The sequence below is a fragment of the Brienomyrus brachyistius genome, chromosome 1, assembly GCF_023856365.1.
Source record: "Brienomyrus brachyistius isolate T26 chromosome 1, BBRACH_0.4, whole genome shotgun sequence".
Taxonomy (NCBI): Eukaryota; Metazoa; Chordata; class Actinopteri; order Osteoglossiformes; family Mormyridae; genus Brienomyrus; species Brienomyrus brachyistius.
In genome coordinates this window covers 3,624,966-3,648,918 of record NC_064533.1, presented here as the reverse complement: position 1 = coordinate 3,648,918, position 23,953 = coordinate 3,624,966, and the positions used below count along the sequence as shown (strand labels likewise).

At 46.9% G+C, this 23,953-nt stretch overlaps 2 protein-coding genes across 7 annotated transcripts in view; one reads left to right on the top strand and one right to left on the bottom strand.

Moving 5' to 3' along the window:
• Positions 1 to 200: 200 nt before the first annotated feature.
• LOC125746826 (solute carrier family 23 member 1-like) lies at positions 201 to 15,321 on the bottom strand. The gene is made up of 12 exons (XM_049021354.1): positions 14,824 to 15,321; positions 10,055 to 10,201; positions 9,504 to 9,661; positions 8,505 to 8,664; positions 5,236 to 5,417; positions 4,942 to 5,062; positions 4,126 to 4,282; positions 3,722 to 3,975; positions 3,277 to 3,441; positions 2,899 to 3,007; positions 2,270 to 2,365; positions 201 to 1,014 (listed from the first exon to the last, which is right to left on the bottom strand). The coding sequence occupies exons 1-12, from the start codon at positions 14,869 to 14,871 to the stop codon at positions 764 to 766; spliced, it is 1,848 nt and encodes a 615-aa protein (XP_048877311.1). The 5' UTR covers positions 14,872 to 15,321; the 3' UTR covers positions 201 to 763.
• A 7,946-nt stretch (positions 15,322 to 23,267) lies between these two features.
• bicd1a (bicaudal D homolog 1a) overlaps positions 23,268 to 23,953 on the top strand; it is a 38,799-nt gene continuing 38,113 nt past the window's right edge. For 2 of the 6 annotated variants that reach the window (XM_049020976.1, XM_049020903.1), the window contains exon 1: positions 23,276 to 23,870. In XM_049020976.1, the coding sequence (XP_048876933.1) occupies positions 23,655 to 23,870 (216 nt within the window). In that variant the 5' untranslated portion in view covers positions 23,276 to 23,654. Of the gene's footprint in view, positions 23,871 to 23,953 lie in introns of all 6 variants that reach the window. The other 4 variants (XM_049020960.1, XM_049020950.1, XM_049020913.1 and 1 more) reach the window with 3 other exon arrangements.

The window sequence follows — 23,953 nt, the reverse complement described above, 5'->3', positions numbered from 1 at the left end:
CATCCTGTGCCTACTTCGAATAAGCTCCACAAGTAATATTTCACAAGTAGCTCCACAAGTAATATTTCACAAGTAGCTTCACAAGTAGTATTACCGCTATACAGGATTTCCCTGGAGATAAATGGTCAGAAGACAGATATAAACTTATTAGAGACATAAAACATCAGTACTCAGTAAACACCTTCAATATGAGGCAATAACTTGTTCAGAATTATTTTAATTATTGGCGGATTTCTGAAGTGACCTAAAAATAGATAATTTGACCAAATACATAGTAAATCAATAGCAGCTATAATTCATATGAACAGATACATAAATAAACTGCTATTAAACGGGAAAAAGAATATTCCATTGCTTTGTGTTTCACAAACAGATCCGTCGGTGGGTTTCCTGTTACCGGGAAAGGAGGGCAAATCCAAGTTGGGTTTTATTGTCTTATGACCCTTACAGAGGCGCACAGGGGCAGAAGTCAGCATCCCTCCAGGTCCACAATGCAACATACAGACAAAAAGGACTTATATGGAGGGAAAAGTCAGGAGGGCACTGCCCCCAGCTGAAAGCTGATTGGACACTAGAGTGTCCTCTCTCCTGTCACTCACTGATTCAAGTTATACCATTAGTGAATGATTAGGTTGCCCCCCCTCCTCCCACACCTCAAAATAATCCTTGAATTGCCTTGGACTTATAGGTATGTGGACTTATGTTTAAGTCACATCAAGAAGACTTTACGAAAGACAGTACATCTTGCATATCCTCTTGGCATTCATAAGGCCACTCCCACAATGACATGTGATGCATCAGGCTTCTCCGCCTCCTTGCTGTCCATGGTGCCGATGTCCGACTGGGCCACGGGACTGGTGGAGGGGCAAAAAGGCATACGCTGCACCCAGGGGGAGGAGGCCAAAGAGCCAAGGCTGAAAGGAAGACCATACACCTCTCTGGTGTCCAGGGTATCGCCCAAGTCCTCCTCGTGGGTGTTCTTCCATGCCACTATGCCTCGTTCCACTACAGATCCTATAGACGGCCAAAGAAATTCAGGAGAACAGACTACCCTTGACTACCCTTACTGTACATCAAGTTAGTTACAAATTAGGACAGGGATATTTATCACATTTACCCATTGCATTCATTTTAAAGACATTTATTATTATTACTTTGATTGTGTCACGGGCGGGGGGTACGCGGGTAATGCGCACGGACAGGTGAGCGAGCAGGACGCAGGCAGGCAGGCAGAATAAGGGGTAAACGGGGTTTAATCGAAGGACTTCGGACGGGAAACATCAGACGCCAACTAACATCAATGACAGACGAAGGACTCAGGCAAGACATGGACTCAAATAGACAGAATTGATCAAAACAACAAGACACAGCTGGGTACGATCGGGGAAGCACACGTGGATAATCAGGGGGGCGTGGCACACACGAGGATAATCAGGGGGCATGGCACACACGAGGATAATCAGGGGGTGTGGCACACACAAGGATAATCAAGGGGGCGTGGCACACACAAGGATAATCAGGGGGGCGTGGCACACACGAGGATAATCAGCGGGCGTGGCACACACAAGGATAATCAGGGGGCGTGGCACACACAAGGATAATCAGGGGGCGTGGCACACACGAGGATAATCTGGGGGCGTGGCACACACGAGGATAATCAGGGGGTGTGGCACACACGAGGATAATCAGGGAGGCGTGGCACACACGAGGATAATCAGGGGGCGTGGCACACACGAGGATCGTACGAGCCGGGCGTGACAGATTGCATTAATGCAAGCGGTATTTCATTACGCAAATGGGAGAAAAATATGAGCATAGATTTTATTAGTAATCTGTAACAGTTCTTCCCAGTTGTAAACAAAGTGAGAGCTGGTATCATGATGTTGCACAGAATCTCAGAATTCAGAGCTAATATCAAAACATTCAGTCAGGATCTTGTTAAAATTCAGTTAGAAAAAATGTATGTGTTACGGTAATGAGCTTGTGACAATGACACATGTACTCCCCTTTGTGTTAATTCTACATTAATTTGAGCATTCAACATATAAATATTTATGATTATGGGTTTTATTTTAGGTGAGAATAATCGCAATTAATCACAGAAAACTGTACAATTAATTAGTTACATTTTTTTAATCGATTCCCAGCCCTGAATTGGGACCACAGAGGAGAGGGAAGACATTTAACCCCAACATAAGCCTTTATACTGTACTTATCTTTATAGATCAATTTAACTGCACAAATTCTTCCAAAATAAGAAGTGCCTTACCTGGAATCGTGTTGTCAAGAATGAACCCAAAGAATCCTCCTACAAACATTCCAGTCGTCAGGAGAACATTAACTACCTGGTCAACCTCAACAATTCCTATGGATAGAAGTAAAAATTACTGTAGTACTGTAAGGTGATCTCTGAATCCATTTCAATCTCCATCCATCCATTTCCCAAGCCGCTTATCCTTCCGGGTCACGGGGGGCTCAGAGCCCATCCCAGAAGCTAGGGGCACAAGGCAGGAAACAACCCAGGACAGGGTGCCAGCCCATTACAGGGCACACTCACACACCATTCACTCACACATGCACACCTATGGGCAATTTACCAACTCCAATTAGCCTCAGCATGTTTTTGGACTGTGGGGGGAAACCGGAGTACCCGGAGGAAACCCCACGACGACATGGGGAGAACATGCAAACTCCACACACATGTGACCCAGGCAGAGACTCGAACCCGGGTCCCAGAGGTGTGATGCGACAGTGCTAACCACTGCACCACCATGCCGCCCCACCATTTCATTCTCCTCTAATTTTCTCAAGGTTTACCCATCTCATTGTTTTGTGATGGTGACTAAATGACTGGCTAACTGTGAACTGAGCTTGTCTTGTTATGGCAGATGGCCGTACCTGTTGCTATAGCTGCAGAATTTTTCAATGCCCAGTTGGGAATGGCCAACCCAGTTAACATGGAAAATCCAAAGATGAAAATATTCCTGGAGGAGTTCATATCTGTGTACTGAACAGATAGCATATGGTCAAAAGGGGGAAATCATCCTTCATCAAATAACATCGTCCACATGCTGTAGATCATTGTTTCCCAATCAGGTTCTTAGGGAGCCCCAGACGGTCCACATTTTTGCAGTGAGCTAGAGGGGAGCAAACACCTGGACTGACTGGGGCTCCACGCGGACTGGAACATTGCTGCAGGTAATACTCACACAGCTCTAGTTCACATATCATTTGGCATTGAGCTCCTTTTCCACATTGCTGATTACTTGAACATACCTGCAGGTTGGATACTCCAGCAGCTGATATAACCCCAAACATGACTAAGAGCATGCCGCCGACCACGGGAGTTGGTATGGTGGCGAAGATGGCGCCTATCTTGCCAAACAGCCCCACGAAGATCATCAAGATCCCGCTGGCCAAGATCACTGTGCGACTTCCTACCTGGGGGTCATATACAGAATTCATTCACATTGCATCCCATTTAAGGTCCCTGAATCCTTATTTGTTGACTTGGTAATCTCATAATGCTTCAGTAAATGCTCCTCTGACTCCCATCAACCAACTATGTCCTTTATAAAGAAAGCCTTTATGACTTGCAGAATCATCTGAGCCATGCATTATATAGTTTTAAGATGGTGAGAACCAGCAGAAGGAACAACAACAGCCCAAGGCTAGAGTACGATGACTTGTGGTACTCAAAAATTGATCTCGACCCTCTCACCCTGGTGATGCCCAGGACTCCCACATTCTCGCTGTAGGAGGTGGTCCCGTTGCCTGTGCCCCAGGCCCCAGCCAACAGACAGCCCACCCCCTCTATGCCCACCCCTCGGTTGATGGCATGCCTGGGTGGAGGAGGGGCTCCAGACAGCTTGGCACAAGCATGGTAGTCACCTACGGACTCTACCATAGAGGATATCACTCCAGCCAAGATCCCGCACACCCCTGCCAAACTCACAGTTGGTACACCCCATTGACCTATGAGTGAAACAAGAATAGAAAAATAATTGCCATTACCTTTCATCTTCTAAAAAATGTAAAGCTTTATCACCTTTCTCTTATGTATTCATTTAGATTACATAATGATTATTAATGTTCTGAAACTACTTCTGAATTCAGCTTTCGTGCCTGGGTATGGGAACCTGAACCAGGGAGTCTGGTTTACAACATCCCCCTTCACATCAGTACGAGCCAGGAAGCCATATTTGTCTGGGTCGGGTGGCAGGACGTCATATATGGTCAGGAGGTAGCAGAAAAGCCAAGAGATGGTGACACCGAGGAGCACCTGCAGCACAGAAACACACTGTCCTGCACTGACTTTAACAACCCAGTAAAATACCCAAACTAGGACACAGGAGACGATAAGCAGTCTTACTTGCTGAATCAAGTAGCGGAACACTTTACTTTACTTGTAACTAAGCCTTAGTTACATACTGATCTCATGTTCCTTCATCGTTAACGAATCATGACACATCTTTTATCTCAAGCAGTTACTATATTTTATACTATATGTCTTAAATCTGCAAAGCTCTGTGAACTACTGAAGGAACTACTGAAGGAACAATAGTGAATAACACAAGTAACGTAATGATTGCATACCTGTCCATCATTAATGAATAGTGATACGTCTTATCTCAAGTAGCAACTCTATTTGTTCATTATTTGTACTTCAGTAGTAACTGAGGTATTGTAAAGAATTTGTGCCCCTCGAGTAAAGTGTTACCTAAAGAAAATTAAATCATACACTACTTTCCAGGCCTTCTTAACGTATGTATCAAAACATTTCTATACATTTCTACCCCTTACACATCCCATTAATTCTCTTATCACTATAAATTTTAATGCCGTTCCTTAACTTCATATCTGTTCAGTCTTGAATAGATGTAGATTTTTAGGGCATACATCTTGTGCTGTTTGATGTGCCATGTCATCCTCTCAACTTACAGGAAGAACCTGAAACAGGCGCATCCGCGAGGTGTGGAACTTCCTGGCCCTGCTGTAGGCAGGAATGGGAATGCTGACGTGTCGAAGGTACTGGGAGAACAGGATGATCAAGGCTGCTGTCCTGTACGATTACATAAATAGGCACCATGAAATACAATCTGAGTCCTTAATATTACGCTTAGGTACATGTTGACCATCCTTGTTTCATGTTATAGAAACTGAGCAAGAGAGGAAGAGGTGGAGAACAGGAGGTCGTGGATGGTGGACCCTGGTGGCCACAGAAGATTCACGCACATGGCAGCGATGCCCCAATGGTGCCCAGCACTGGTCCCGGCTGAGTCGAACAGGGACAGCCCAATCAGGGAGATGGTGGGAGCGACAGTAAGAGGTCCGATGAACCTCATGAGGAAACCGATGAGACCAGAGAAGCCCACCAGGATCTGGAAGCAGGAAGCCACCAAGATGGAACCCTGCAGCTGAGCATGGAAAGGTTGGGCCTGGAGTAACATGGTAATGAGCCTTGAGTAACACATTGATGGGCATGGAGTTACATGGTGAGGGACCAGGAGTTACATGGTAATGAGCCTTGAGTAACACATTGATAGGCATGGAGTTACATGGTGAGGGACCAGGAGTTACATGGTAATGAGCCTGGAATTACATTGTGTATCAGGTTTAATGGATACTTCCATCACCATTCCACAACTGAAGAGCAAATTTCCAAAGCTCATTCAATCAAAGGGATATGTGATCAGGATTAGTTTGTAAGTAAGTACTGTTTCTGTGGACACATTGACTTTTGGAAATTTAATGAAAGCTCTTAGTTGGATTACAAAATGACTAAGTAAGTTTTGGTTCCCGATGATGTAATATATGATGAGCAAGTCTGACTTTAGGTCTTTGGTGGTCTCATCTCAAACAACAATAAAATGATTGAGTTTAGGAAATCTGCTTTTCAATTGGCCAATAAAATGCTGTGCATATTCCTTTTGTCTTGGATGCTCTGCGGGGGTTCTCAAGCGAATGTAAGGGTGACAGTACACATGGCAAATGTTTGAGCAATCTTGCCAGGCAGTTTTGCTGTCTAGTGTTGTTCCGGCACTTTCCCATTGATATTGGTCAACAAATTTCTGTTTGAAATATTTAAATTACTAGCAGGCAACTTTTTTTGCAGATATGCAGATCCAGATGAGTTGCCCTCACCTGGTTGGCAATGACCCAGCAACGTTGCTCAAAAAGTTACCCTGCGTATCATCACCTTAAGGGAGATCCACAAGATTCATCACCGTAAGGGAGATCCACAAGATTCACAAAAACAGGTGAACTGTGCAACATTCTGAGATACTTTCAGTTTTTGCCATTGAAATCCCTTCCAGATACAAGCAGGCCTATACTTTCTATAAAATTCCTCTCTTCTCAACCTCAGTCGGGAAACGCTTTTCCTCTTGGAGACTTAGGGTCCCTCCCAATGAGAGACGCAATGTCCTGCAGCCACAAGGAAGGCAGGTACATCAGCTCAGAGACAGAGTCACTCAGAGTCACCTGACCGGGAGGTATTCACCATGCTGGCATCTTCCGGCATCATTTAACCAGGGAGATGCCTGTAACTAAGACAAAACTTCATGCAAAAATGAAAAGGAGAAACTGTAATTAGCAGAAATTATATAGAAATGGGACAAAGTGAGAGAGCCAGGGAGTCATGGTCCCCATCTTGGGGGGTTATGGGTTGTTTCTTTTTTTAGTAAAAGAATGAAACAGTTACTTTGTACATCTGCTCAGTTCCCCCAGCCATTGTATCCCGTGGTCTCCAATGAAATGAGACGGTTCTATCCTCCAATCACGGCATCCCATGGACATTATAGAAGCTTTAATATACTTGTGATAATTTGAGTTACAAATTCCTTTGAGTTTATGGATTGAAGGTATAATAGGTCTTACGTTGCTGATGGAAGTTATTGTGTAATTATTATTTCCAGTAATATATCAGATGGTAAAGTTAATGTTTGTGCGTTTCAGAGAAGAGGTCATTAATAAGTAATTAGTTAGTCTGTGGAGGATGGCCTTTTGAACTCTCCCTTGTCTCTCTCCCAGTTTATTTTTGAAGTACCTCAAAACCCACAATTACATGGCACACTTCATGCATACTGCCCTATTATTTAATTTGGTATCTTGTTCTAAGTCAAGTGAGTGGTCTCATGTATTTGTCCCCTCTTTGTTTTGCAGATGGGATGGCAGAGAGTAAAAAGCATCAGTCTAAGGCTCTGTTTTCGAGACTGAAACCAACAGGCATGACAACCAGACATGGGCTTTCTGACCCTTTTGCTATTTCTGTACTGTAATGCTACCTTTTCGGTTTAAGCTGAGCCAATTGCATTCGAAACAGCCCGTGAACCTCTGTAATCTGTGGTAAACACCCAGAGGACTGTATCTCACACATAGTTAGAGAGAGGGAGCAGAGAATGAACAAGAACATGACGCGTCTATGACAAGTTCATGCAAATTTCTTATTTTGTGGATTCAGCAGTTATGAAATCACAGAACTAAAAATAAGCCTGACTTTACAGTTGGTCTGTGTGTCTGTGTCTGTGTGTGTGTGTGTGTGTGTGTATTAGGTTTATATTACTTTGTTGGGACCAAATGTCCCCCTCAATGCGATAAAATCCTGTTTTTGATATTGTGGGAACCATTTTTGTGTCCCTACCAAGATCTGTGAATGCAATCAAAAAAGTAAAAATGCCAAATGTTATTTAGGTTACTTATGGTTAAGTACAGGGCTGGGCAGGGGTTACAGTTGTCATATTGGGAGTAGTCTTTTATAAGATATAATTAAACCCTGTGTGTGTGTGTGTGTGTGTGTGTGTGCGAGCAGGTATTCCTATCCTTATGGGGACACAATGTCCCCATAATGTGATAAATATCCGTTTTTTTTCCCCTTATGGGGACCGGTTTCCTGGTCCCCTTAAGGGAAAACTTTATTTTATAAAAATCAGTGACTGCTATGAAAAAAAAAATTAAAAACACACAAACTCTTGTATTTTGATTGATTACTTATGGTTATGGTTAGGGCAGGGTGGGGGTTAAGGTTGTGATAGTTAGCGTTAGCATTTTTCCCATAGAAGTGAATGAGCAGGCCCCATAAGGATAGGTATACCCTACGTGTGTGTGTGTGTGTGTGTGTGTGTGTGTGTGTGTGTGTGTGTGTGTGTGTGTGTATGTGCGCGTGCGTGTGCTTTTGTGAAATGCACTGAGTCATTTGAAAGACATTGTTTTAAAATAAAATGTGCAAGCTACCAAAAAAAACTGCAACCATTTCAAGAAAGCAATTCTTGTTTAGGGAAATACTGCCCAAGCAATGAGAAAATGAATTTAAGTTTTAAAACCGTGGAGGACAGTCATCACCTCCCTACATCTGCGTGAAACAAAATTCCTTTGTACTTTCATACTCTTTTTCATACTTCCATACACATACTTTAAATTTATAATGAGATTCATTTCATCATCTGGCCCATTGGTGCATTTTTGCTTCTAATGACTCAAAGTGCCTGCATGTTTCCGGAACTGACCTCCCTCAGGCGGCTCTGCCACTCCTCCATGAACACTGGTGAGGAGCTGTTCACCAAGGAGGCATTCTGAGTCCAGGCTGGGCAGGTCCACTTAGGGGTGGACAGAAGTGCCAGGGATGGGGCCAGAAATGTGAAGGTGCCACCCTGGAGGATGGGAAGTCTGCGGGGGGAGAAGATTAATCACAGATGAAAATATTTTTCACGTTGAGGATAATGACTCAACAACCTGTCACTTCCGCCCGCGACTGGAGCTGGCCCTGTTCCTGCCTATAGCTAGAGCCGGCCCTGTTCCTGCCTATTGCTAGAGCCGGCCCTGTTCCTGCACGCGGTCGGAGCCGGCCGTGTTCCTGCCAATAGCTAGAGCCGGCCGTGTTCCTGCCTATCGCTAGAGCCGGCCCTGTTCCTGCACGCGGCCGGAGCCGGCCGTGTTCCTGCCTATAGCCAGAGCCGGTCCTGTTCCTGCCTGCGGCCGGAGCCGGCCCTGTTCCTGCACGCGGCCGGAGCCGGCCGTGTTCCTGCCTATAGCCAGAGCCGGTCCTGTTCCTGCCTGCGGCCGGAGCCGGCCCTGTTCCTGCACGCGGCCGGAGCCGGCCGTGTTCCTGCCAGCGGCCGGAGCCGGCCGTGTTCCTGCACGCGGCCGGAGCCGGCCCTGTTCCTGCCCGCGGCCGGAGCCGGCCCTGTTCCTGCCCGCGGCCGGAGCCGGCCCTGTTCCTGCATGCGGCCGGAGCCTGCGGCTACGCATGTATTGCATGTATTATTGTGTTTATTAATATAAAGCTTAGTTAATCCTTAACTAAGAGGCGAAGGTCCAGATTTTGAGTCACCGTCACTAAATGAGTGATATAAAGGATGAAAGATCACAGCAGTAAAGGTTTTCCCCTCCCCCACCCATCCCCATACCACACGGTTCTGCTCGCAAGCATAATAAGAGGTATAGCAAGGCTGGTGACCTCGAGCATGTCATACTGTACGCATGCAGCCTAAACTCTGGGGCCTCACCTGACCCCGACGGTGACCTGTAGCAAGGTGCAGAGTCCTGAGACAAAAAAGATGGTGCTGATGAGGTGGCTCTGGGTGACACCGTCATGCTGCAGGCACAGGCTCTGCGAGAGGATGAGCGGGATGGCCACGATGCTGCCGAAGGCGGTCAGGAAGTGCTAGGGGGGTGTAATGAAAGCTGTTACGCTCCAACCCTGGACTAGAGATCGTAACACTACAAAGAATGCTAGAGAGCAGTACTACCAGTATCACAATTCCCTGATGTCATTGTTAGTACAATACATGCTAAAGAGGAGTACTGTCAGTATGGTGATTCCGTGCTGCGATTGTTAGTACTCTTCTTTAGCATTCATTGTAGTAACAGTATCGCAATTTCCTGATGTCCTAGTTACTAGAATAAATGCTACAGAGGAGTATTGTCACTATTACGATTTGCTGATGTCATTGTTACTACAATCAATGCTAAAGAGCAATATAAGAAAGGGGTAACGGTAGGTTACTGGGATACTCCTGCCAGGCTGCATAATGGGACACGTAAGAAATGGCCCTACTTGAATCCCCAGGATGATGCACAGGTACCAGGGTGGAACATCAGTGACACAATAAGCCAGTTTGTTGCTGCTCTTCTCTGCAGACTGGCTCCCGCTCTTGGCATCTCCCCCAACAGGAAAATCAAAGATATTCTCCTCTCCCTCAATCTGTGGAAAAGGTATAAAGGAACTCCTTTATCATGTCTGAATTATGACAAATACTACATAAAATAACACATGGATGGATGGATGGACGGATGGATGGATAGATGGATGAATGGAAAAAAGCAAGTCTTTATTGGTCTGACGGTCATGTGCATATTTAAGTTGATAAGATTGCATATCTGTGCCATTTGTTATACATCTACGCTTACATTTTATTTTGTATTGGGTATTATCACAAGCAAGTATTGTACAAAGTACTTTGTTTTTCAATAATTATTTCAATCAAAAATGAAAAAAATGACAATCAGTTAGAACCTCTGGACAAAAGTACAAATAAAAGCAATTGTGTGTAGTATTTATGATGGGAGACATAAAATGGGAGTGAGCGGTAATGAGCCAACACAGACCAGGCACCGCTGTCAGCTGTCTGTCTGGCCCAGATGATTATCTGCCATCTCAGGGTCAAGCTTTGTGTTGATCAATTGTCGGGTTAAACATTTAGCAGAGATTTCCAGGTCTTTCTATTAAATTAAACAATGACGGGTAGAGGAATATCACGGAGACCTATGGCTGTCAACACAAGCAGAAGACATGATGGAGCTTCTGAGGAACATCGTATACAATGTTAGAGTGACACTGGACACTTGCAGGTAGATTATTCCAGAAACAGGAAAGACTTTGCTGCTGTTTGCATTTAATCAAACATGGTGCCCTGCATCTTCTCACTCAAGTAACCAGGGTGGAATGCCTGCATCTTCTCACTCAAGTAACCAGGGTGGAATGCCTTCATCTTCTCACTCAAGTAACCAGGGTGGAATGCCTGCATCTCCTCACTCAAGTAACCAGGGTGGAATGCCTGCATCTTCTCACTCAAGTAACCAGGGTGGAATGCCTGCATCTTCTCACTCAAGTAACCAGGGTGGAATGCCTGCATCTCCTCACTCAAGTAACCAGGGTGGAATGCCTGCATCTTCTCACTCAAGTAACCAGGGTGGAATGCCTGCATCTTCTCACTCAAGTAACCAGGGTGGAATGCCTGCATCTTCTCACTCAAGTAACCAGGGTGGAATGCAAGGAAAAATACACACTGCACACTGCTACAAATCTATTTAGGGAAATTTACACCGTGCAAATAATATCCCCAAGGGACAGCATATATACAGAAAGTAGTTTACTGGACCCAAATCAGATCACTGGGAAGATACCAGCATATTTTTACAATTCATCATTTACTCTTAATAATCAGGGAGCCTTCTGACAGATATAAGCCCCCAACAATTAAAGCTGCTGTCCACTGAGACTAACCAAAGATGATGGTGATGTATGACTCCAGAACATATCCCACGAAAACTGTCGGTTTATCCAACATGTTTCTCAGTGACAGGGGGATGGTCATCCTTTACCTAGGACCTAGTATATCAGGTTAGAGCAGGACGTATTAGTTGTGTTAGATTACCTATTAACTCTCTTGTCTAAATGGTTATGAGCAGAAGTTTAATACCTGCTAATAAATAACAGTGTTGGACAAGCCTAGGCTGTCCAACACTGTTATTTATTAGCAGTTATTAATTTCTTTTGTCCACCAGCTTCCAATTAACCTGATGTTGTTTGTCTTCAAGCCCTGGGCCCCAGTTGATCAAACTTAATCAGAGACAGTAGGTAAGATGCTGAGCGGGGAAATCTGATCTTTACCCACCTTGGGTTTGTTAGATCAGTGTTTTCCACGGGTGATTCTCAATACCAAGAATGCAAAGGTCATACTTGTGATCTTGGCAAGACCGATCTTGCTAACTTGCCTCTCTTGAACAAACTTGGACCACAACGAATCTTGGGATTTGTCTTGTTTGGCAAAGACACAACAGATGCGTCCTTGGTATCTGGAGTGAGGCAAGAACGATATCCAGAGATTTTTGCCATCCTCTGTGTCTTTGTTCTTCAATATTGGTTCTCGTCTTTGGCAATTGTAGATGATGTAAAACGGGCACAAAAGAACACAAGTACGGTCAAGTACGTGTATTGAGAAACAGCCCATGAAGGGTGACATGGGTAAAGGGAAAGAAGTATGCATGAGGAAGAGCTGAGAGGGGAAGTGCGACCCTGGATCTGGGGTGAGGAAGGAGGAGATGGCTGGAAGGCGACGCATACAGGGATCCCTGGCAGGACGAGGAGGAGGTGGCGGTAGGGCGACGCATACAGGGATCCCTGGCAGGACAAGGAGGAGGTGGCGGTAGGGCGACGCATACAGGGATCCCTGGCAGGACGAGGAGGAGGTGGCGGGAGGGCGATGCATACAGTGATCCCTACGAGGAGGGGGGTGGCGGTAGGGCGACGCATACAGGGATCCCTACGAGGAGGGGGGTGGCGGGGAGGGCGACGCATACAGGGATCCCTACGAGGAGGGGGGTGGCGGTGAGGGCGACGCATACAGGGATCCCTACGAGGAGGGGGGTGGCGGTAGGGCGACGCATACAGGGATCCCTACGAGGAGGGGGTGGCGGTAGGGCGACGCATACAGGGATCCCTACGAGGAGGGGGGTGGCGGTAGGGCGACGCATACAGGGATCCCTACGAGGAGGGGGGTGGCGGTAGGGCGACGCATACAGGGATCCCTACGAGGAGGGGGGTGCCGGTAGGGCGACGCATACAGGGATCCCTACGAGGAGGGGGGTGGCGGGAGGGCGACGCATACAGGGATCCCTACGAGGAGGGGGTGCCGGTAGGGCGACGCATACAGGGATCCCTACGAGGAGGGGGGTGGCGGGAGGGCGACGCATACAGGGATCCCTACGAGGAGGAGGTGCCGGTAGGGCGACGCATACAGGGATCCCTACGAGGAGGAGGTGCCGGTAGGGCGACGCATACAGGGATCCCTACGAGGAGGAGGTGGCGGGAGGGCGACGCATACAGGGATCCCTACGAGGAGGAGGTGGCGGGAGGGCGACGCATACAGGGATCCCTACGAGGAGGGGGGTGGCGGGAGGGCGACGCATACAGTGATCCCTACGAGGAGGGGGTGGCGGTAGGGCGACGCATACAGGGATCCCTACGAGGAGGGGGGTGGCGGGAGGGCGACGCATACAGGGATCCCTACGAGGAGGGGGTGGCGGTAGGGCGACGCATACAGGGATCCCTACGAGGAGGGGGTGGCGGTAGGGCGACGCATACAGGGATCCCTACGAGGAGGGGGGTGGCGGTAGGGCGACGCATACAGGGATCCCTACGAGGAGGGGGTGGCGGGAGGGCGACGCATACAGTGATCCCTACGAGGAGGAGGTGGCGGGAGGGCGACGCATACAGTGATCCCTACGAGGAGGAGGTGGCGGTAGGGCGACGCATACAGTGATCCCTACGAGGAGGAGGTGGCGGGAGGGCGACGCATACAGTGATCCCTACGAGGAGGAGGTGGCGGTAGGGTGACGCATACAGGGTTACAGTGATCCCTAACAGGCCGGGGAGCAGAGGAGGTTGAGTCAGGGAAAAGGCACCATGATTCTCGACAAGGGTTTTGCCGCTTGCATTTCCTGCATGATTTCACTGAAAATGTAAATTTTCTTAATTGCTTTTTTCGAGCTGGAGATGAAATGCTCGATAAGCTGATCTTGATAAAAGTACCAAGCCATAGCCTGATTCCCTGCATGTCTAATAATGGACCACAGCCCCCCTCCATCCCAGCATAGGAAGCAGCTTCCTCACCTGCCTGTCCTGACATCAGCTGGACCTTCCCCATTTATACCTGGGCTACGCAAAAAATTTTCTTTATAAATTGGGACTTTGTTACTTTGGACTTTGTCTGCAGGCCCCTGGAGGATGGACTCCCCCTTTCCTCCCGAGGTTTTTTCCTTCTAGGGAGTTTTCCTTGCCATTGTTTCTTCAGGCCGTTTCACTTGAGGCTTTGGGCAGGGATATGTAAAGCACTTTCAGACAATGTAATGTTTCGAAAACACGCTTTACAAATAAATGTTAATTGAATTGAGTTTAATTTAATTAATAAAGCTGCCAAATCATGTTGCTTTTGCGCCATAATGGTGTTTTGTTACTACAAAGGGACAGAAATGTGAGAAGTTCCCCTTCTGGTTTAGGTGTTCCCATTATCTCAGCCCTTTATGCAGGACTCAGCACAAATTCCACTTTATTGCATCATCTGAACAATTTTAGTAACCATTTTGTTCTAGAACAACATGCCACTAATAATAATATTTCACCAGTTCCGCAGTATTTGTGCAGGAACTGGCTATATGGGTAGACGAGGAGATTTACTCATTAACTGATAGGGCTGACACTGTTTTCCCTCCTGCACCAACACGTAGTTCTCATTGAAAGCTATACCCCGAGAAAAGAAGCAATGTTTGGCCTTCTTAAGTGCAACATAAAACATGAGCATTTTACCAACCTAAATGAATCAAATGAACCTAACATGTATGGATACATAGAGTAATAAACCCAGCTACAAGACCTCTGAAACTTCTAACAGTTTCTAACAAGTAACACTGTTGTTACTACTGATAAAAGTCACATTTATTAGCTTATAACCTCACGTCAAACTTATCGATTTGCAAGAGTGACAAAAGAAATCCAGACAGCGGTAGCAGTAGTTATATTGGCAGAACATGAACTCTCGTACTCACAGCGAAGCCATAGTTGTCCTGGCCATTGGAGTCCTTCTTGGGAGGCATGGAAGAGTGTGGAGTGACAGAATGTCTCAGGTGTGCTCAGGCAGAATGGGAAGGTGGAGCCGGAGATGGGGAGAATGGGAGATCGAGAGAGAGAGAGAGAGAGAGAGGGAGAAAGTGGTGGGACACCAAAAGACAAAGGTACAGAGGAAGATGAATAGAGTTCTACAGCCAGGTCTTGTTGGAAATTAACCCTCTGCTCTGTTTCCCTTAAAGCCGTCAGGAAGGAGACTGCGAGGTGGTGACATGGCCGGGCAAAATCCACTTTATAACTGCTGCCACGACGGCGTACACATTACGAGAGGAAATACACGGCTCTTTTAGGAAGGATGGCGCTCTGCTGGCGTTTCTGTGTTTGCCGCCCTAATCCTGCAGGATTTCAGGTCGTAATCCTACCTGAGCTACATGGTCTTGGAGCTGAACTCACACTCGTTATTCTCAAATGCGCCGCTGAAGGAGGCCACAGCGAGCGCGTCACTGTGTATGTGTTTGTGTGTCTCAGGCCCCTCTATTCGCTCTCCCTGATGGTCCGATTAACTTGATTAGGAGCCAGCTTAGTGCCGGATTAAATGTGGAATTTGGTTATGACCTTGCCTTGGTATTCGGATCCGATTTCTGCTTTTCTGTGAATCCTTCATTATTACACAAAAAGGGGCTTTTGTTTCCTTTTCCAGCTGACATTTCAGTAAAAGGAAATACAGTTATAATGGATATTTTTTGCATTTCATGTAAACTTTATATATATATCTATTTGTATATGTGTAATAGGTTCCCTGTTCCTCGAAAAATATGAACTGCAGCATATATTAAATGACAGCTTAATACCAGCTGAAGGTTTTCTAGCCATGTCTGTTTTAGAAGACAATGTCACCCAGGTCATTTTAAAAGCTGACAGGTCTGAATTCAGCTCTCTGGAAAATGTCCCACTGTTTAACTTATTGTTCCTCAAGTTAGTTTTATAGCATAAAGTTCAGCTTATTTATTGTTTATGTGGATGCCATACATAAGCTATTCATCAGCCTTTTACCTGCACACCCAGTACAGGTTTGCAGAGAGCCTAGGATTGTGCCCTGGGCTTTATAAACAAGCTTTAAATATGATCTGGCTGATGTAATGTCTATTTATGTCCTCTAGGTGGCAATATACTCAGTTTAAAAACCCACTTTATCACTGTATCAAAGCAACAATTCATAGCATTATTCTGCAACTGATTAACCCAGCACAACAACCAGCAGACCTGAGCAAAGGTGAAGCAAGTCTGTGAGTATAAGAGGCAGAGGTTCATATATATAATGTCAGGAATTAAAGATGAACACTCTCTATTGTATCATTATCGAGAAAGACATCTCTGAAGTCCATCGACTGCAGGAAAAGGTAGTCTTCCTTCTTCACCAGCAGGGATACACAGGCCAGAATCCTGAAGTCCTGAGAAAAGCAACTATTTACCCTGGGAGATGTGAGAGCTTAAAGGAATGCAGCAATTCAAGGGTCTACAACTGTGCATGAAGCTTCAGGAAACAACATAAAATACACAAGTAACACTGTGAATGTTGGTCATTTGAGTGGCTGCTGATATGAGTGGGAGAGTGTTTGTTGAAGTTAAGGGTTATTTTAAAAACAAAGATTAGAATTTAATAGACTTACATTTACTTTTCAACAATAAAACAAAAAAGAGCTAATATACAGTACACAACTTAGTTACATTTGCACATTGCCTCCTGCCAACACCAGACAACCAATGTGAGAGCTTCACAGCCTCCTGCCAACACTAGACACCCAAAGAGCGAGCACTACAGCCTTCCTCCAACATCACATGGCCAATGAGAAAGCATCACGGCCTCCAGTCAACGTTCGATACCCAACAAGAGAGAGCCACAGGTTCCCGCCAGTACCAGATACAACAAGAACAAATTTGTTTTTGTATAGAGCGTTATCGCAACGTTACATCGTCTCAAAGCGCTTTAAAGCATCCTCACCCAAAGCCCCCAGTGAATAAGCCAAAGGCGACAGTGGGAAGGAAAAACTCCCAAGAAGGAAGAAACCTTGGGAGGGACCAGACTCAAAGGGGGAGCCCATCCTCCAGGGGCTGGCAGGAAATATCAAATCGGCGAGATGGTTAAGTGCTGAGTCATACTGCCTAAGTCATAAGATTTGAGACACAACCGGGGAGCAGGGAGGAGATGACAAGCCGGTGCCGACTCTCCTTCAGATTACCAGGCAGCCAGTAGTAAGGCAGCGGGTCATACATGGAAGTTGACACAGGCAGAATGATGAGCTGGATGCAGGGATGTCATGGATAGAGGCGACATCACATGTAGCAGGGTGTGAAGGATATCTTGATAAATTGAGGTCTCCAGGCAGCACCCCCCAGGAGGGTTAGGGGAAATAAAATGTGCAATTAGTCAAAGTAGAGGAGGCTACAGGCAGTGCTAACAGTTAGGTGAGTACAATATGAAGTGCAATGTACAAGCTCCGGCAGATATGGCAATGGCAGCATCAGTAGGAGGGAGAGGCAAGTGGGAATGCAGGCATGGGGAGTCCCTGAAATGTCAGCACTCCAGTTCCACAAGGGGGTGTGAAGCTAGAGTGACAGCACTGACTGTCCAGTTTATCCAAAGCCAATGACATTCATCCCCACCCAGCTCTACACCTCACACTGTAGGTCTAACTGGGAATGAGCAGTTAGCTAGAGCTAGAACTAGAGTCCATATAAACTAAACAAGTGTGTTTTTAATCTAGACTTGAATATTGAGAGTGAGCCTAAATCCCACATATCCGGTGGAGACCATTCCACAGCTGAGGAGCTCTATAGGAGAAAGCTCTGCAGCCTGCTGTGGCTCTTTCTACCCATGTTACTAACAGATATCCTGCACCTTGAGAACGAAGCAAGAGCGGAGGGTTGTATGAGGTCAGCAGATCACTAAGGTATTAAATAAGAGAGCATCACAGCATCAGAGCCTCCTGCCAACACCAGATACTCAACGTGAGAACAACACACCCTCCCTCCAACACAGCCTCAGATCATCATGGGATATCCAGTGAAAGAGTGTCACAGCCTCCCTCCAACACCAGATACTCAATCAGAGAGTGTCACAGCGTCGTGTCAGCATTAGATACCCAATGAGAGAGTGTCACAGCGTCGTGTCAACATTAGATACCCAATGAGAGAGTGTCACAGCGTCGTGTCAATATTAGATACCCAATGAGAGAGTGTCACAGCGTCGTGTCAACATTAGATACCCAATGAGAGAGTGTCACAGCGTCGTGTCAACATTAGATACCCAATGAGAGAGTGTCACAGTGTCGTGTCAACATTAAATACCCAATGAGAGAGCACCAGCGCCTTCCACCAGCACCAAGCCACAGATGGCCCTGTTCTCTGTTGAATTTGACAAATTCGTGTTTTGATTCACGGTTTCTGGGGAGTTCCTGAATACTACACTCAGCATTGTGGGGATAGTTTGATCCAGTTCCCCGATCCCTGTGCTATAATACTCAGACCTGGTTCCAGAAAAACGAGATGAAAAGGCAGAAGCTGGAAATGCTGGAGGTGGGGGTGGCTTAGAGGATTTGGCGCTCTCACCGCTACGGCCCGGCTTCAATTCCCAGTCAGGGAATTCCAGGAGTCTGCCTGGGTTCTTCTTTTCTTAGATTTCAGGAGAAGATGTCCTCAGCATGCCTCACTGACCATCGATGGCGTTGCTGTGGAGAGGGTAACAACCAAATTTCTGGGGGTGCATATCTCTGAGGATCTCTCCTGGTCCAATAACACCACACTACTGACCATGAAGGTCCCCCCTCGTAGAGGGGTAGCGGAGTCGATGATGCGGCGGGTAGCCTTAGACAGCGGACTGCCCTACGGTACCTGAAATGCCTCAGACTCCGCCGAAAGCTGCAGGAAGGAGAAAGTGGAAAAACGAAAAACGGGAGGAAGTGCAGCGAGTCGGGAGGAATTCAGATTCTTAATCTGGCGGCGTTTGTGCCTGATGTCACCCGAAGCCCACATCGCCGCCGCTATGTTGCCTATGTCCGCAGTGCATCTACCCGCCGTTTCCCTGCTGGTGCCTGCAGCTCAGCCCTTCCTGGGGACGTGCCTGTCCTTGAAAGGGGCCAGGTCTGTTGGTGATGGTATCCCACGGGTCCCCAAGATCCCCAAATGGGTGGCGCCCTTTGCCAAGGCACAATCCTCATCTTCGCCTCCCCGAGGTTCCTGTTCTGCCCCCTGAGGTTCTTGTGCCAGTAGTTCCTTCTCCACCCCCTAAGGTTCGCCGGCTCCTGCATCACCCCCCCCCCCCCCCCCCGTGGTTTCTGCTCTGACGGCTCTTGCTCCATCCCCCATGGTTCCTGCTCCGGCCCTCTTGTTCCAGTTCCCCTGGTTCCTGTCCCAGAGTTTCCTGACCCTTCGGCTCGAACTCACCCAGTTCCTGTCCCCGAGGAGGTCCCTTTTCCTGGGCCCCTGTCCCAGAGGAGGTCCCCATTCCCCCAGACCCTGCTCCCATGGCCCTGGATCCACTGGCCCCAGCCCCTGTCCCTGAGGAGCTCCTGTTCTACTGGACCACCGCACCTTCCCCCTTAGCGGAGGAGGAGCTCAAGCGGGATCCCTCGGGGATCACCTTGATGACTGTGCAACTGAACCCCTTCGGTGGGTCACCCCAGTGTGGTTGATCCAGGTCAGGTCCCCCCAGGAGCTGCAGCCTCACTGACGAGGCGCTGCAGGTACAACTGAAGGCAACCGGCGAGCCAAAGCCAGGGGGGCCGCAGGCGACCGGCGAGCAGGAACTGGATGACCTGCAGGCCAGGTTCCCGGCTCTCAATCTCCCAGAGCGGACGGGGACACCTGCTCCGGGGTCGGGTCCCGCCTGCCAAGCCAAAGCCAAGGGGACCGAAGGCAAGCCAGGGGCTGGGTGAGCAGGACCCGACGTGTGTCGGTTGTTATTTGAGTTGTCCTCATTGTGCCTGTTCTGTGTCCGTGCTGTTCCCCGTGGTGCGTTAATGTTCCTGCTTTTGTTTCCGCAGGTGCTGCCCCATTGTGCCCTGCGTCCCTTGTGTTGCCCCTTTGCTCCCCTTAGGCACGCCCAGAGTGCGTGGCTTTGGGGGGGGGGGGGGGTTCTGTCATGCCCCGCTTGCCCCACTCTCCTGTGTGCCACGCCCCCTCGTTTACCTCGTGTGGAATCCCCATGTCATCAGCTGTTTCGAGTTGTTTTCATTAGTCCTGTGTATTTAAGTCTCAGTATGTTTCCCCAGTCCTGTCATTAACGTCATTTTGCCATTGCTGCCAGTCTTTCCCTTGTTTTCCCCATATCCCTGGACTCCCATGCTTCCCTTCCTGTCGTGCCTTCAGCATTTGTGACAGTTATCTCATATTGAGTCTATTAATAAGAGCACCTGCTGCTCTTCTTGAAATCAGTCTAACTTCAGGTTGTTTACTGTGTACTCGGGGAGAGAAGGTGCTCTCTGTGTCCAAGCTGGTCAGTTCCATCCCACTGTCTCTGTCCTTCCCTGGTTCAACCAAATTTCCCAAAGATCCACACCCCAGCCCAATATTCAGCTACAGCTGATCAACAGATATCTCTGGACTGGACCTGTGTCACTCTGGATTGTGCCTGTTGAGATTCATTCTCACTTAAATCACATCAGTAAGCGTTTTCCATTATAAGACTGCTAACTGCTAAAGAACATGATGGTATTAAAGAGCATGCTTTTCAATATTAACCTTGAATTACCTCTGATTCATTAAGAGTCTTAATGGCATTCCATCACCCCAAAGAGGGGGGTGTGAATATCTCCACCAACATCCACTAAACAGGCAGCAGATGGTCAGTGCTGACAGGTCTAAGTATGCAGGTCACAGCTTCCATCATTGCAAAGAACCAAAGTACAAAAAAACACAGTGTCATAAAAGCTCAAGTTAAAGAGGCATAGGAGACTATTAGTGACTAGGGTAAGAAAAATGTGACCAGAGGATGAGCGCATATCAAACTTATAACAACGTATTAGAAGGAGGAACACAAGCTTATAACAGCGTATTAGAAGGAGGAACACAGACAATATAGGAGAGAGAGCTCCATGACTGTGAACTATTTAATATTGTGTTATTTCTATAAATCTCCCAGCATGTGTTGTATAAAAAAATGGTGTTTCACTCCCCAAAATGACTGAAATAACTCTCTGGAGGTCACTAAATGACCAAAAAATGCAGAAAGCCATGCTTCTTTCAATTTGTATCTCATGAGACAGACCTAATGATCCCCTACTTACCATTCCGCTCTGCTCATAGCAATCAACAGCTCTTTAGCTGTTTACAACCCCAAATATGACAGGTATTAATACCAATGTACCATTGCCATCACTGATAAGAGCCTCTCTTAAGTGAACGAACTCCCCCCGCGTTTAGAGAACTGACTCATGTTATTGTCACGTCGACGTTTGAGTGCTGCCGTGGTGTCCTGATTACAGCTGCTGGCCGAGTGTAGAGCCGGGTCCATAAAGTAGATCACTTCCCGGAAGTTTGATTGAGGAACACAGTAGTCACCATGAAGAGAGATACAAAATCACTAATGAATGACACACCGAGATGAAGAACCTTATGCTTTCCCAAGCAGTGTCGCAATGTTCATTTAATACGCTTGAATACAGAGAGACCTGTTTTTTTATGGATTATTCTGCATTCCAGGGAAAAACACAAAACCAGTATCCTGCACCTCAATTTTCTTGTTAATTTTATCTGTGAAGGGGTGCTGTCATGTTGGGTGGGACAGAGGATGCGAGAGCAGGCGTGGTTGCAAAACTAAAAGTGGTTTTACTGACTAGAAATAAAATGGATCTCGAGGAGTCAAAACAGGAGGAAAGAAGGAAGACAGGGCACAGGCAACACAAGGGTATGACATCAATGACTGGACTGGTGAACACAGGACCGGGAAGCACTTATACACAAGACTTATGAGGGAGGTAATGAGAGGCAGCTGGAGTGATTAACACAAGGGTTAGGAACGAGAGGTAAGACAAGCAAGAGACATGGTTTGTTAGGGCCATGCCCAGGAAGAGACAGGAGGGTCAGGTGGATGTGACAGGTGTATACTGGGACAGTGAGTCTGGACTAATCTCTGTGACTCCTTTTGGCTCGTGCCTTTTGGCTAGTCCAGTGGCTTGTATTATTGTCTTGTTTCACTGAAACAATATAACTGTTTAAGCTTTTAAACTCTTGAGCTATTTACCCACCTCCCTTGATGTGTAGTTACTGAGTGCCACAGTTTGGTTACTCACAAAATAGCACTAATTGTGGATATTTTAATTCATGTAAAAGAGTCACTGCAGATCAAACTTACCCAGGGGCTGAAATAATGTCACTAAGCCCATAAACAGTTACAGTTGTAATAGACATAATGTATATTAACCAGTCCTGCATTCATAAAAAGTGCTAAATATGGTAGCAGGAGCTACAGGATTATAGGAAAGGGGGGGGGGGGGGGGGGGGGGGGGGGTATTTCACTGTCATTGTTATTCTCCAACGTGGGTAATTAATATAAGAAAATATAAATGGAGTTTTGAAACATGGATTAATCACCCTAGAAATGTACAAGTATGAAAATCGCATTAATTAAATTTATATATTGGCAAGCATTCGGGTAAAGGCAACCTATATTCATTAAATGTAAACTTACTGTTTTGCTAATTCTACTAATTCTGTTAGCTAATGGGTCATTATCTCCAGGGTTCAGAGACTGCATAAATTATGTGGCACAGTGGAGCTGCATGTGGGACTGTGATCGGATCGAGGACGCCAAAAGCCCGCCCTAGGGCGCTAAACCAAGCCGCCACTAGATTACCCAGTTCAGAGGAGACACAGACAGACTAAACGTAACTTCCATGCTTACTCACTAAATTTTGCTTTTATGTAACTATTGTGCCTTACGTTTTCGACAGTTTATACAAGTGGCTCTAGTTAATTAATCTCTTCAAATTTATATCTTCTTGGACCTTACTGCTGCTCTTCTTTACTCCCATCAGTAATATTACTGTCCCACGAGGAAACAAAGTTGATCTTCAGGGATTCCTTCCCAACGCACAGAATATTTTAAGAAAAAATAATAATTGGAATTGCACTTTTTCAATGATCTCTACGCGGTAAAATAAGCATTTTACAGAGCCGAATAATATGCCCCGATTCTGCAGGGGGGGGGGAGATGCAAGTTTTTTTTAATATATATGGACTCCAACGCTAAGCGATTCACAAACATGACAAAACTAGTACCTTGGTATTATTTTTTGGAATATATATTTTTAATAAATTGACGTCTCCAGAGTGATGCCTGAACACTAACAGCAGTAAGAGCTGCAGTTTCAGTTCCGTTATCTTTACGGGAGCCCGGCGGAGACAGTGACGTCACACAGCAGAGGGATGGATGGAAGCGGTGCGCTGCACTTTCGTCTTCGGGGCGGCCGGCAGGCTCGGTATCTAGTTCTGCATGAATAAGCAAAACACACAAGACAGTGGATGTCTGGATGATAGTGGAAAGGAAAGCATGTCATGAGGGGCCTTTAACGCCTTACTGTTTTAACAGTAACACATTGGGGGCTATTTGGATTCCTTCTTCTATCCTTAACGGATCTGTCTATTTGCCGTAGAGAGGAGCGCCTGATCCGCTTGATCTTCATTTCGTCTTGGGTTTTCCCTTAATCTGATACCACCGAAGAGAGATTTTTTTTACTGTTTTCTCGAACCCCGCCTCTCTGTGTGTCCGACGCCAGGACGGGTGTAACGGGGGAGAGGGAGCGTGAGAAGGACGATGGCCGCTTGCGGAGAGTGCGGGGAGACTGTGGATCGGTACCGGGCGGAGGTGGAGCGGCTCACACGGGAACTGGCCGAGGCGAACCGGGAGAAGATCCGGGCGGCGGAATGCGGTCTGGTGGTGCTGGAGGAGAACCAGAGCCTGAAACAACAATACAGTGAGCTGGAGGCGGACCAGGAGACACTGAAGCGGGAGTTAGAGAGGCTGCAGGAGGTACTGTCATTCACCGCTGCATTCACAGCAGCTGTCACTGCTTTATAACTCCCGGTTATCGCTCTGTTTATCTGATCGCAGCA